The following is a 12,563-nucleotide window of genomic DNA, read 5'->3' as shown; positions in this document are numbered from 1 at the left end:
TAACATACTTAAAGTAAACTTGACACAGCAGATTAATTAAACCCATGGCTGGGTTTAGTCGATTATCACATACAGTTGTACATATGTTAAATGCATTTTATTTATTGCAAACATACCTTTTCTTTCTAATTATATATGCTATTGGAAAATTCCATAATGAAACTGTCATGAAAGTCCATCCATCTGGCTCGCATGAAGCACTGTGCTCACACTCAAACCAAGGACATGCATACAAGCTAGGTTACAGCAGCCAATAAATGAACAGATTATTTTAATAAGATTCTTTAGTAAGAAACCTATGTTTTCTTTGATCTATATATAGTTTGGACCTGTCCCAAATACATTTTCCTTTTTAGACTTGCATTGTGCTAAAATGATGTTCATTTTTTGGAGAGGGGAAAACTTAAAACATCTGGAGTGTGTTATAATTGAACTCTAAAAATAAGAATTGGTGTTATGCAGATATTGGACCTATTATACAAAATGCATTGGACCTAGGGTTTTCCAGATGATGGAGTTTTCCTTAATTTGTATCACCATACTTTATGGCTGCTAAAAACATTTAAACATTAAATAAATTCAATAGGATTGTTTTGCCATCAATATGGCTTCCTGCAGCTTAGTTAGCATCAAGTAAAAGGTACTGTTATTACAGTGAAAAAGGAACCCATTTTTTAAAAATTAAAATTTTTACTTGAACTTTAGCACCCCATAGAAAAGAACTGGACTCAACTCAAAGCAGTAAAATCAGTTCTGATGAAAATTAAAACACTTTGGTTTGGAAATTATCATTGACAAACACCAGTTATTTCATAAAAACTTTAAAGAAATAGTTCAACTTCATGTCTGGAATGGCTTATCTAAGTATGCAAGTATATAACATTTGCAGACATTCTTACTTGGATAAAAAATTGAGACCTGTTAACTCATAGCCAGAGTTTGTGACCTGAAACCTGAAAGATTGTTATGCCCCAAGGGATTGAGCCTGCTTGCTCTTTGTGTTTTTAATTTACTACAAAATGGCTGTTTATCTAAACTTTGTTAAGAAAAGTATTCTGCGTCAAATTGTCCATTTACAATGTATTTAAGTATTGGGGCAAATTTAGTTAGGTCTGAATTTTAACTTCTGAAAGCTTCGCTACTCGTATTCATCAAAATTAAAAAATTTGTCTCAGCAAATAAACGCTGGCATATTTTCACGTTAGCAAAGATTTGCCAGTGAGAAAGTTTCTTAGTGAATTTTCTCCAACATTACTTTCTTCCTAGTGAAACGTTGTTAACATATGTACGCTTACGTCAATTTGAATATGGTGGGTACATACAGGTCATATATATGTTATTAGTGATGGTGAAATTGCCGTAACTGGCCAATTATAAAAAATTTCAAAGAAAAAAACAAGATCCTCTATTGTCCTAAAAATGAGCCTTCCCTAAAACAAATGTGGCATGAGCTTCAAATGGATAGTAAAATGTCAATAACATATATTTAAACGTTATAACTTTATTATAATTTTATTATAATAAACTATAAATTATAGTTATAATTTTTATATATTCATATTTTATGACTTTTTTTGAATACAGGATATGATGTCACTGACATAGTAATGTTGAGGATATAGCTTCATCTTAGGTACAACCAGGCAAAGTAGACTTTGGCAAAAAGGGTAACGTATTGGAAAGTCCACACTTTGATTAATTTGTGGAATAATGAGCGAAAATTCGCTTTGCAAAACAGAGAGAAAGTTCTGTAGCGCTGAAGTTTTTCCCTAGCGCATTGTCTTCTTCACCTTGCAGTAAATAGGCGATGTTGTTGCGAATTGTCATTTTGACTAATTTTCTCCAAAAAAACCCCCACAATTTGCCCTTTAGTAAATGTGCCCCATTGTCTCATAAACCTTGTTTATTAGGGTGTACATGTTCTTTTACAGTAGGTTTAATAATCCAGTGGAAGTGTGTCACCTTAGATACAGACTTTTCCTTTATATTACAAAACACAAAATGTGGAACACATTAGATTTTCACACTGTGAGGCATGGAAACCTCTTCATTTTACAGAAGTCAATGACTTGGACACGTAACATAAAGAATGCCTGCTAAGTACTTGTGGCCCCACAATAAGGCACATAAAGTAATTGAGTTCAGCAAACCAAGCAACAATGTCAGCTCTCTTTGTGCTGGATTTAGAGGAAGCATTTCAGACATCTGTATGCTACTATATAACATTGCTGCAATCTGGCACCCAAATGCCTTGAGTTGGGTGTTTATTATTGAGATTTATGAGAACCCACGTGAACAAGGTTGATTGTAGCGAAGCTCTGGAATTCAGATCAGCTTCCAGATGGGACTCATTTTACACACGCACTGTGTAGGAGGCCGGCACAATTTGTTGTACAAACAGTCTGACAATTTTTCTTTAAAGACAGCTTGAGATGATAAATACATACTCACTGCTGCTTGTTTCAGTACAATGACAGCTTTTGTTTTATCACAAGGTAAAGTTGCTTTATCATAGCTGATTTGTATGTTTTGTTGTACATGAGCCCTGTGGACCATTGGGTGTATGTATAGATATACGGTTACCTGCACTCTTTTCCTTCACTGAAATTAGGCTGTTGGTATTGTATTATACAAGAGCTGGATAGCTCCCCTTTATAGTGCCAACCTAAGCATTAAAGCTAATGCCACACTGGGCTGTTTCTCTGCCTGCGTATATGAAACAGTTCCTCCTACCTACTCCCTACTGTGTCTGCACCCAGAGTCACTGCATTGGCCCAGGTGCAGTTACATGTTACAGATTTCGGTGCAGAAATGTGAGAGTATGCATTTTGGTGCCAAAAGCTTGTCTGTGTCTGCCCCCAGGCCAGCGCAGTAGCTCAGAGTACAGACACACAATGTAGATGATGTCCGTGAATGTTTATATATAGGCCGGGAGTCAGCCCATGTAGCATTCTACGTAATGCAACAAGGGGACCTGGATAGGAGGTAAATTCACATAATTCTACTCCTTATGCCATTATATACATTTTATAAAATTTAGCACACACATATTGTTAAGGTGTATAATAGTTGTTTAACAGTTTAGGCTGGGAGATAAATTAAGCAATCTGTTCAGGTAGGTTTGAGCAAGTTTCATGCATTTAATATATTAAATTACCTCTAACTTGTTTACTGTAGATCCCAAATGCCTATATTCTCTGAAATGCAGAGAATGTTTGCAATCAGTTATTTTAAGATAACTTAGAGGCAGAACATTAGAACAACAGAGCAAGGTTATTGTGATGTAGCTATGTAATTGCATAGACTGCTTAAAAGAGCACTGAACTATCATTGTTAAAAGGGCATTATATCCCCCTTTCAACAGTAGTTCATCGAAATGGTCTTGCCTACTGTTTCGATTAAGAAATATATATGGTTTTGTATATTTCCTGCAGTAAACAGGGCAAAAATCTGAATTAGAAAGTTATATCACATTTTACTTCCTGATTCCTACAAGCACAATCAAAATAAATCAGCAGTCCACTGACACGTCCTCTGTTTAGTGAATTTCTCCTTATTTCACAGCTTATCAAGGGAAGTAGCTTGGTGAAGGAAATTGTTTATACAGAGGGCTTTTCAGTGGACTGCTGGTTTGTTTTGACCTTGCCTGTAGAATACGACTTTGCTCTATTTAGTGTAAGATATGCTGCCTAGAAGCCTCAAGCAAGTAAATGGAGGCAAAACCAAAGCCTAAAAATGTAATGGTGGATCAAGTTTTAAAGGTAGCAATATTATTATTTATTCTGTCAATTTTAACCCCTTTTATATGAATTCAGTATATAAACTTCTTGTTAATACTCATTAAAAAAAATACCCATCATTTTCACACATCGTTAAAATGGTGGGGCAGCTTGAAGCCCATTGCATAATGGCTCAGGTTAATTTTATCATAATCATCGTTTATTTATATAGCACCAACATGTTACACAGTGCTTTATTTAGTTCCTGTTTGAAAGTTTGTGCTATTAAGACAGGGTTAATATCAGTCCATCTGGAATATTTTTTTGAATGTCTCATTTCTGGCACAGATGGGCACTCAAGCTCCGGGCTGTAGAAAGCAGGGACAAGTAATGAGTTTCCCAGAGATGAAATTTACAGGTCTCAGACAAGTTTTTTTCCCTGCATTTGTGTCCTGTAACATTCCTTCCTGATGAGGTTTAATCCACTCAGTGCAACAGGGCAGAAGTAAGAAAAGAACACTATGCACATGCTGAATTTAAAGAAGGGAAGCCCACAGGACCATAATGTATATGTCTGAATGCTTCTGGTCTGTCTAGGACTAACTTTCAACTAAATTGATTTGTTTGAGGCAAAAGTCAGCATTTTGTGGCTTTACAGCTGTTGCTGAATTAAAGGGATAGTTAACCTTTAAAGTGGACATGTCAAACACACAAAACGCTGTATAATAAAAGACCTTTGCAAATTAAACATGAACCCCAAATTATTTTGTCTTTGAAACATCCATATCTTTTATAAACTTATTTAAAAATTTCAGCTGTCATATATTGCCTACTTTCACTTTCCATTCAGTATTTTCTAGATGTCACTGCCCCCCTTAAAGCACCATCCCACCACAGACTCTGGCACATACACATGATTTTGTGGTGATACATAACTTGCCTTGTCACAAAATGACACCTGTCTGCTTACTGTAACTGTCCAAAATTGAAGGAAACAAAATGTAAATAATGTAGTGTGAATAAAGTTTATTTTGCTCAACTAACATGATAGAAAATAATTGGGAATTATTTCTTAAGGTGACAGGTCCCCTTTAAATTTACTTTTTAGTAGCTATCCAGTTGCTAGGGTCCAATTTACCCTAGAAACCAGCCAGTGGTTTGAATAAGAGCCTGAATAGGAGAGACCTTCATAGAAAGAAGAGTAATAAAAAGTTAATAATGACACAAATTGCTCACACAGCAGTAGCATTCTTGACTACGGGGGTCAGTGAACCCAATTTAAAAGCTTAAAATAAACATAAGGAGAAGGCAAATAATTCAAACACTAAAAAAAATGAAGACCTGTTAAACGTTATTAAGAATAGGACCTACGGAAAGTGAACTTAAAGGTGAACTACTCCTTTAACAAACATATTGCAGGTTACTTTATCTTTAGATTCCCTATCTGTATAAGGGTATAAATAATTTTGTGCATCATACAGTACCTTCCTAGTTTATTTATAGGTTAAAAGGATAATGTGGACACATTTTAGCCAAGTCTAGTAACCTACAGCAACCAATTAGATGCTTTAAACAAGTAACCAGAAAATGGTACCTACAATAGGTCACTAGATTTTATATTACATTATGTTAAAGTTGAGTGGCAATGCATAAAAATCCTGCCCAAGGTGCACAGCATCCTCTACCGCTCCATAACTTGCATGTTGAAAAACTTTATTTCTGCCCTTTGCATGCTGCCACAGAAGTCATAAATGACCCCTGTTGTCTTGTTTTATAAAGTATCTGCTATATATCTAGGTATATATTGGTCAAAAATAATTATTTTTATAAACAATACAATACAGTGCATAGTATTTCCAGTTCAAAAGCTTTCTGGATTACAGGTTTTCCATATAATCTCATACCTGTATTAATGTATATTTCTATATAACCTGTCAAATCCAAGTTATAAATTAAAACTCTGAATTGAATCTGTTTGATTCCAGTAGTTCTGTTTATTGCTCCCCTGCAGTCCTTTATATAATAACCTATTCTGTTGTTGCTTATTATAAATAAAAATGCATATTACACTACTTGGTTAGTTTGCTACCTATTCAGATAAAATAATTTGTGGTCGTTTTTCTGCAGGAGTAGATCCATAGGTGGAGAAGTATTGGAGCTCATTTATAAACTTTGCGCAGGGCACAATGGTTCGCACAGTGTACATATTTGCCCTGTGCATGGTTATATTTATAAAGCTGGATAAAAGTGTGCAAACAGAATTTTTTTGTTCGCACTGGGAATGTTCATAAAAGCTTTTTAAATATGGTAAAAATTAGCAAATTGCACATATTTATGCGCACGCTCTGACTTTGATTTTCACCACGACTTTGGTTTAGGAAAAAATATTTGCAAATATTTTTGAATTGAATTTAACTTACTGTCAGCACTATATTCATGCACAACAACCTCGCACAGTGGGTGCACTCACGCATACACCTGTCTCATTTGTGATCCATTTTCAAAAATTTATGCACAATGCAAATTCATAAACAAATGGTAGGCCAGGCACAACAGTGCAATATTTTAGTGTTTGGGAAAAAGCTTGGGCAATACAACAGTTTGCAAAAAATATGTGCTGCGCAAACTTTGTAGATGACACCCATTGAGTTTTAACAGCAGAGGCAATTTTGTTTGTCCACCAGAGAAAATGCGTCAGCTGAGAAAACACTAGGGCTGACAGTAGATAAACTGCACTATCCATCACATCCATATAACTAATAATTGAAGGGGTGTGGCTTTGTAACACCTCATAGGGTGCCATATAACCACACATTCCAACTGAGATATGAGCGGTCACTTCCCAGGGCCTTTTCTGCTGTCTCATTTTCAAATATGTTCCTCAAGCTAAACCTATTGGCATGGCAGTATCTTGGTATTATTTTACTGTTGACCTATCAGATGATGCCTTAAACTTTGTTGCAGTTGACCGGTTCATAATGATACATGCAGGCTCCAAAGTTTCTGTTCAGTGTCGCATTGGAACTCTGTTCCCTGCAGTGTTTAATACTGATATAAGTTCTTGTGCTGTATGTCATCATTTATTTTCAGTATAAAGCAATGGCAAGTTATGTAGAACACTGCAATAAAATCTATCTTTGTGGAATAATTCTCTTAACGCATACTGTATGTGTCACTGCAGATAAAATCTGAATGTTTCCGATACTGTGTAACATGACAGTTGAAGATCAATACATTTGTTGTTCTGTGGGATTTTAGCAATGATGTCTACATGCTCCTTTTATTCTACATGCTCCTTTAATTACATGATGTTAATTTGTACATTGCATGTTCATTTTGCTATGAGAGGAGACTGTGCTTCCGTATCAGTGTCAACATTTTCATTATGCTATGAGTTGTGGTTGATATTAGGCTCACTGTGCAATGTGATTTGTAATGTTGACTGAAATTCTCAAGTTTCCAGAAGCTATGTCATTTTGTCATTTTACATTTGAAGCCCTTCTGGTTTGTGTTTCATTGACTCAGGAAATCTGCTAGGTAATGTTGACATTGAAACTCTAGAAGTTCCTTGTGCAATTGTCTTTTGTACTGTTCAAGTGCTAGCTTAAATTTGGGCATATGGATCGCATAAAGGTCTAATAGAGATCATGTAAGAAAAACAATGAAATAAAGATGAACTATGAAATCTGGAGATCTCATAACATTCATTTTAATATGTTGTGATTAGGATGACAGTTTTGAGACACTAGTTATTGTAATTTTTAACATGTGACATTAGTAACATTTTCTTTCTTTATTTTTATCTAGGGTGACATTCAGCAGCTAGTAATTAGTGATGACCCCAAAGCTGCATATGACTACTGTGAACATTTCATGCCGGACTGTGACTCTCCAGTCCCCAACCTACCGCAAGCCCAGGAACCACAGGTGGACGAGGTGAGCACATGGTATATCATTTTGATCGCTGCAATATATATATATATATATATATATATATATATATATATATATATATATATATATATATATATATATATATATATATATATATATATTAGGGATGCACCGAATCCAGGATTCGGTTCGGATATTCAGCCAGGATTTGGCCTTTTTCAGCAGGATTCGGATTCGGCCGAATCCTTCTGCCCAGCCGAACTGAATCCAAAGGGGAGGGAATTTGCGTGAGTTTTTGTCAGAAAACAAGGAAGTAAAAAATGTTTTCCCCTTCCCACCCCTAATTTGCATATGCAAATTAGGGTTCAGATTCGGTTCGGTATTCGGCCGAATCTTTCACAAAGGATTCGGGGGTTCGGCCAAATCCAAAATAGTGGATTCGGTGCATATATATATGTATATATATAATTATATATATATGTATAGATAGCCTATATTATCAAGGCATTTAGTTAGTTAGTGGTGCCATTAATGCATTTAAATACATTTACTGAAAATGTTTAATATTCTTCTGTATTTTTTCCCCATTCATTTATATTTGAAACTGTTTCAGTTCAGTGTTGCATTAATTGTGTTATGTGAAAACCTTCATCTGTTATGAAGTAGTTCAGCTGAGATGTAGAGGGATTTTTACCCTATGTCTGGTGGGGAGCGATCTAACCCCATGGCTTTATATGAAAATAAATTGATTTCTCATTGCAGCTGTTGCAAAAGAGGGAAGAACAAGAGGTCAACATATATCTCTCCTCCGGCTAATGACCCTTTCTTTCTTTATCTGTCCCTTTTTCTATATTGATATGAGGCATGACCCCATCTTAATCCTTTGCACCACTTACCTCACTGACTATGAGGTGGACCTGTGGTCAGAAGGATTTGGTACATAGAGTAATGTACATAGTGTATACACAATAATAGCCATAGAAAAAGGTACATTTACAGGGATTTTAAAACCCTGCCACAAGAAACCCACACACCGGGTAAACTATGTACTGCATAGATCTGCTGTTCCCCTCCACCCATTCACCAAAGGCCGAGGTGCAGTTCCAAGAATGGAAAGCTGGCAGTGCAGATGTTGAGTTTTATAACAGAGAGGAGATGGGGACATGCCATATTGTTGAGGTGTGACCTCTAAGTTTTATTAAAGTCAGTTAAACCCCTACCTCAAGGGGCTGAAGGCTTGTAGGTGACAGTTTTCATATACAATGCAATGAGCCACTTTTTTGGACCATGAGAAACATACAGTATATATAACACATAAGAGAAATGTATTTATGGTCAGTACTTCCTGCAAGCGAAAGATTTGTTTGAATTTAGAGAATTTCCTGGCCTCAGGTTATATTAGAAAAAAATTAGTGAAGGGAAGAAGGCCTTGTTGTTTTAACCACAAGACCCATGCTGCCTTTGTGTCTGCTGTGTGTCTGACACTGTACTCTATTTCAAATAAGAACCATGTGTTCTTGCCATGGGAGAACTCTCTGGAGACATCAGCTTCTGAATGTACAATCCATTGATACAATCATCCCTCAGAGCTACTGTGTAACATGATAACACTGCTTCATGTGGAAAATAGGAGTGCTGAGATCATTGTGGAAACATTCTAAGGCATAAGGAAAAATATATATTGAGAAAAACACTTTGCCTCTGATGCATTTTCCAGACAAAATCTCCACACTGCTATTATTTGCAGCTCCTAGCACATTTGAAAACATTCAGCCCAGAAAAGGTGATCATTTAAACTTATGGAGAATATTTAAAGGCAAACTTCCGGGTTCATTCCAGAAGACTGCATAGGGAGTGCGCTCATCCTTGAATATGCAAAAAATTATAATGAACATCTGGATCATGTAGCGAAAGGGCATATTTTAGATTGTCTATGATTATATTTGGTTTTTGGCAGGCCGTTTTAACGCCCTTAGGGTTTGTATTATTTGCTAAACTGTGGAAGTATTTACATATTTTGTATGCAAGATGCTCCTTCAGCTGGCTTCTGAATTCTTCATTGGTGAATAGCAAGTCTCATATCCATAACAAAAGAAATACATTTCCTGTATAAATGTCGGTCTATCGTGTATTAATTCTATATGATAATAATTAAATTAAGTATGTTATGTTCCTTCCAAAACAGTTCAGGCATTTTTTGAGTGATAGAATAAGGAACAAAACTATAGATTCAGATTTTTAAATGTTAACCTGAATATGTGTTTGTCTTGACTATAAATGCATTAGTTTGGTTCTGAATAATAGTGTTTCTACCCTAAGGAATGTATATAAATCAAGGAAATATTCAACTATTAGGCAGCACTGCATCACATGAACATGGTTTTTATCATATTAAGACTCAGGAGCACAACATATAATTATTAGTGTACATAGTTATACTGTGACTCCCAGGATCCTTCAAGAAAAGTGAATGTTTTCAGGGACTGTTGAGAGTCGTGTGACCATCATGTATGCTACTGTAAACATGTATTTATTATTCTAGAGCTTTACGCTAAGTTGTTGTGGGAAACATAAGACACTCAAAGCTAAGAATTTAGTCCCTCTAGCATAGGTTAAAACAAAGATCAATGGACCCTCTTGAAAAGGATTCTCTCATCCTTTCCTCAACTTTATGGCTTTGTCTCATGACAGCTTAATAATCAGAAGAAAATTAGAAGTAGGGCTTAGTACTGACCCATAACAGATCAGCATGTTGTGTGAATAAGATCCAAAAGAGTTTTGCTTTCTAAAATGCTTTTTCTATGCAATATTAACATATATATATATATATATATTTATATATATATATATATATATATATATATATATACACACCTGTATATAGAAAAAGTGTGTATAATCTATTCATATAAATCCTTGTGAAACTGGCCCTTTGTCATACTATGGATGATTCTGAGAGTGTGTGTGCCCAGAAACCAACTCCAAACAGTGAAATACTGCTTGATCTTCAGTAAGGCAATAAAGAGATCTGTAATTCTCAGAGTGCCTCGTAAATTCACATCACTGAGCCACACAAGACATTCAATGAGATTTGTAGTGGGAAACCCTGCCAGGCATTTATATGTTTAGAGGTGTGTAAATATTGTATTGGACACCTAACACTTTAATAAGCATAATGCCAAACATTCTCCTTTCAGATTTGCTTACTGTGTAGATGAATTACTGTGTTTAATTTCAGATTTGTTTCACCATCTGTCGATTTAGGCCTTGTTCACATTAGCCACTGTGAATGTAACATGAATATCTAATCCAATTTATCTCCATAACCCCAATATTTGATCAATATTCAGTGCCAATTTTACCTCTAAAATATGAAGCACACTTGAAAATGTGGAAAAGTGTTGAGGAAATCACTATTATATACATCTTCTGAACTCAGAGGGACATATTTATAAAGGTGTAAAAAAACAAAAAATGGTGAAATTCACCAAACTTTACCTTTTTTAATGTCACGGTAAAATCATGCTTATTTTTGAAGCTGTGTAGTTGGTTTATGCAAATATGTCGCTGAGTGTATAATTCTGGCATAAATACAGCATAAACGTTGGCCCCCAATGGGTTATACTGGGTCTAGTAGGTGTAAAATAATAGATTACATAATTTTTATCATTGTCGATAGTCCCGTGTAAACAAAAAACATACATTATTCAGTTTTTTCCATGATTGTGATGCATGGCACATAAACCAGCAATTACACACCTTTATAAATGTATCTCTTACTGTACAACTGCATAAAGATGGGATTTATAAGACAAGACCCTACAGCTCAGCCTGACTGTCACCCCATCAATGTAGCTAGTGTGAACAATTTTTTTTTTTTTTCTATTGCGTTACTTTATAAATTAAAAGGTTACTAATGGAGCATGAAATGGTGATATATATACTGTATATGTATATCAATTTCATGATTCAATATAAAGAGGTCAAACTCATTAGGGTGGATGTTGCAAAAAAAGGGACTAAACTTCCTACCCTCTTAAAGAGTTCTTTTCTTTTGCACAGTACGCCTGCTTACTTAATACAAACAGCCCACTCCTTGAAAGGAATGGCAAATCTCCTCTGTGATTCACTTCAAGACTTTTTAGATCTTAGCCAAGCACAGATGAGACCCTTCCTGCAACGGACTCTTAAGCTGTAATTTCATTGATCCCCTGATCCCTAAACCCACAATGTGTGAGCTTAATACTAACTTATTAAAAAGAAGAAACAAACATACCACGTATTTGCTTAAAGTTAATGAGGCATAACTTATATCTGTGATACTCCTGCTGAGTGCATTAAATTGCAATCTTTATACTCATGTGGTAACACTTTTTGTTTTGATATCAAGTGCTTACCATCATGGCTTTAATACTGAAAGTGCTCCATTCTGTGATGGACTTTGCATCATCCTTTCCTTTAGGTCTAATTAAGGATAATGTAAGAGACGGCACAGTTGCGGATGGATGTTTTTCTGTAGCCAATAATTGATGCCCTTTGAGGGCAAATTTGCTTACTAACACTGCCTTGCCTAAAACCTTTCCTTTTTGCAATGTAGTATGCACCTGAAGAGCTAATCGAGTATGACTATGAGTATGGGGACCCAGATTACAAGGAGACTGAGCTTGTAACAGAGGCACCCTCTCTAACTGAAGAACTCATAGCTCAGACAGAGGTACAGTAACTCTGTGTTATATATGTCATGTGTCTGTGTGTATTACCGGTCATTTACTCCTAGCGATTATACCTCCTCAGAGCCTGGAAGAAAAAGTTTTAACAAGCACAGTCCTCTGCTTTGTCCAGTTAAACAGCAAAGAAAGTGTGAACATTTTCTAAAGTGGGAAATCTGCATAACATTATTGAGATATCTTTGTCAGCTGCTTAAAAAAATATTCCTGCAATGTAAATTTT

The 12,563-nt window shown here is 35.5% G+C and overlaps 1 protein-coding gene across 5 annotated transcripts in view; it reads left to right on the top strand.

Moving 5' to 3' along the window:
* The window catches only part of col11a1.S (collagen type XI alpha 1 chain S homeolog), a 120,201-nt gene that overhangs the window by 31,176 nt on the left and 76,462 nt on the right, over nt 1-12,563 (top strand). For 3 of the 5 annotated variants that reach the window (XM_041561555.1, XM_041561551.1, XM_041561553.1), the window contains exons 5-6: nt 7,527-7,655; nt 12,211-12,327. In XM_041561555.1, coding sequence (XP_041417489.1) covers nt 7,527-7,655; nt 12,211-12,327 — 246 coding nt within the window. The remainder of the gene's footprint in view (nt 1-7,526; nt 7,656-12,210; nt 12,328-12,563) is intronic. The other 2 variants (XM_041561552.1, XM_041561554.1) reach the window with 1 other exon arrangement.

The sequence above is a fragment of the Xenopus laevis genome, chromosome 4S (genome assembly GCF_017654675.1).
Source record: "Xenopus laevis strain J_2021 chromosome 4S, Xenopus_laevis_v10.1, whole genome shotgun sequence".
Taxonomy (NCBI): domain Eukaryota; kingdom Metazoa; phylum Chordata; class Amphibia; order Anura; family Pipidae; genus Xenopus; species Xenopus laevis.
The sequence above is the reverse complement of the archived record's forward strand: the minus strand, read 5'-3'. Positions and strand labels throughout refer to the sequence as shown.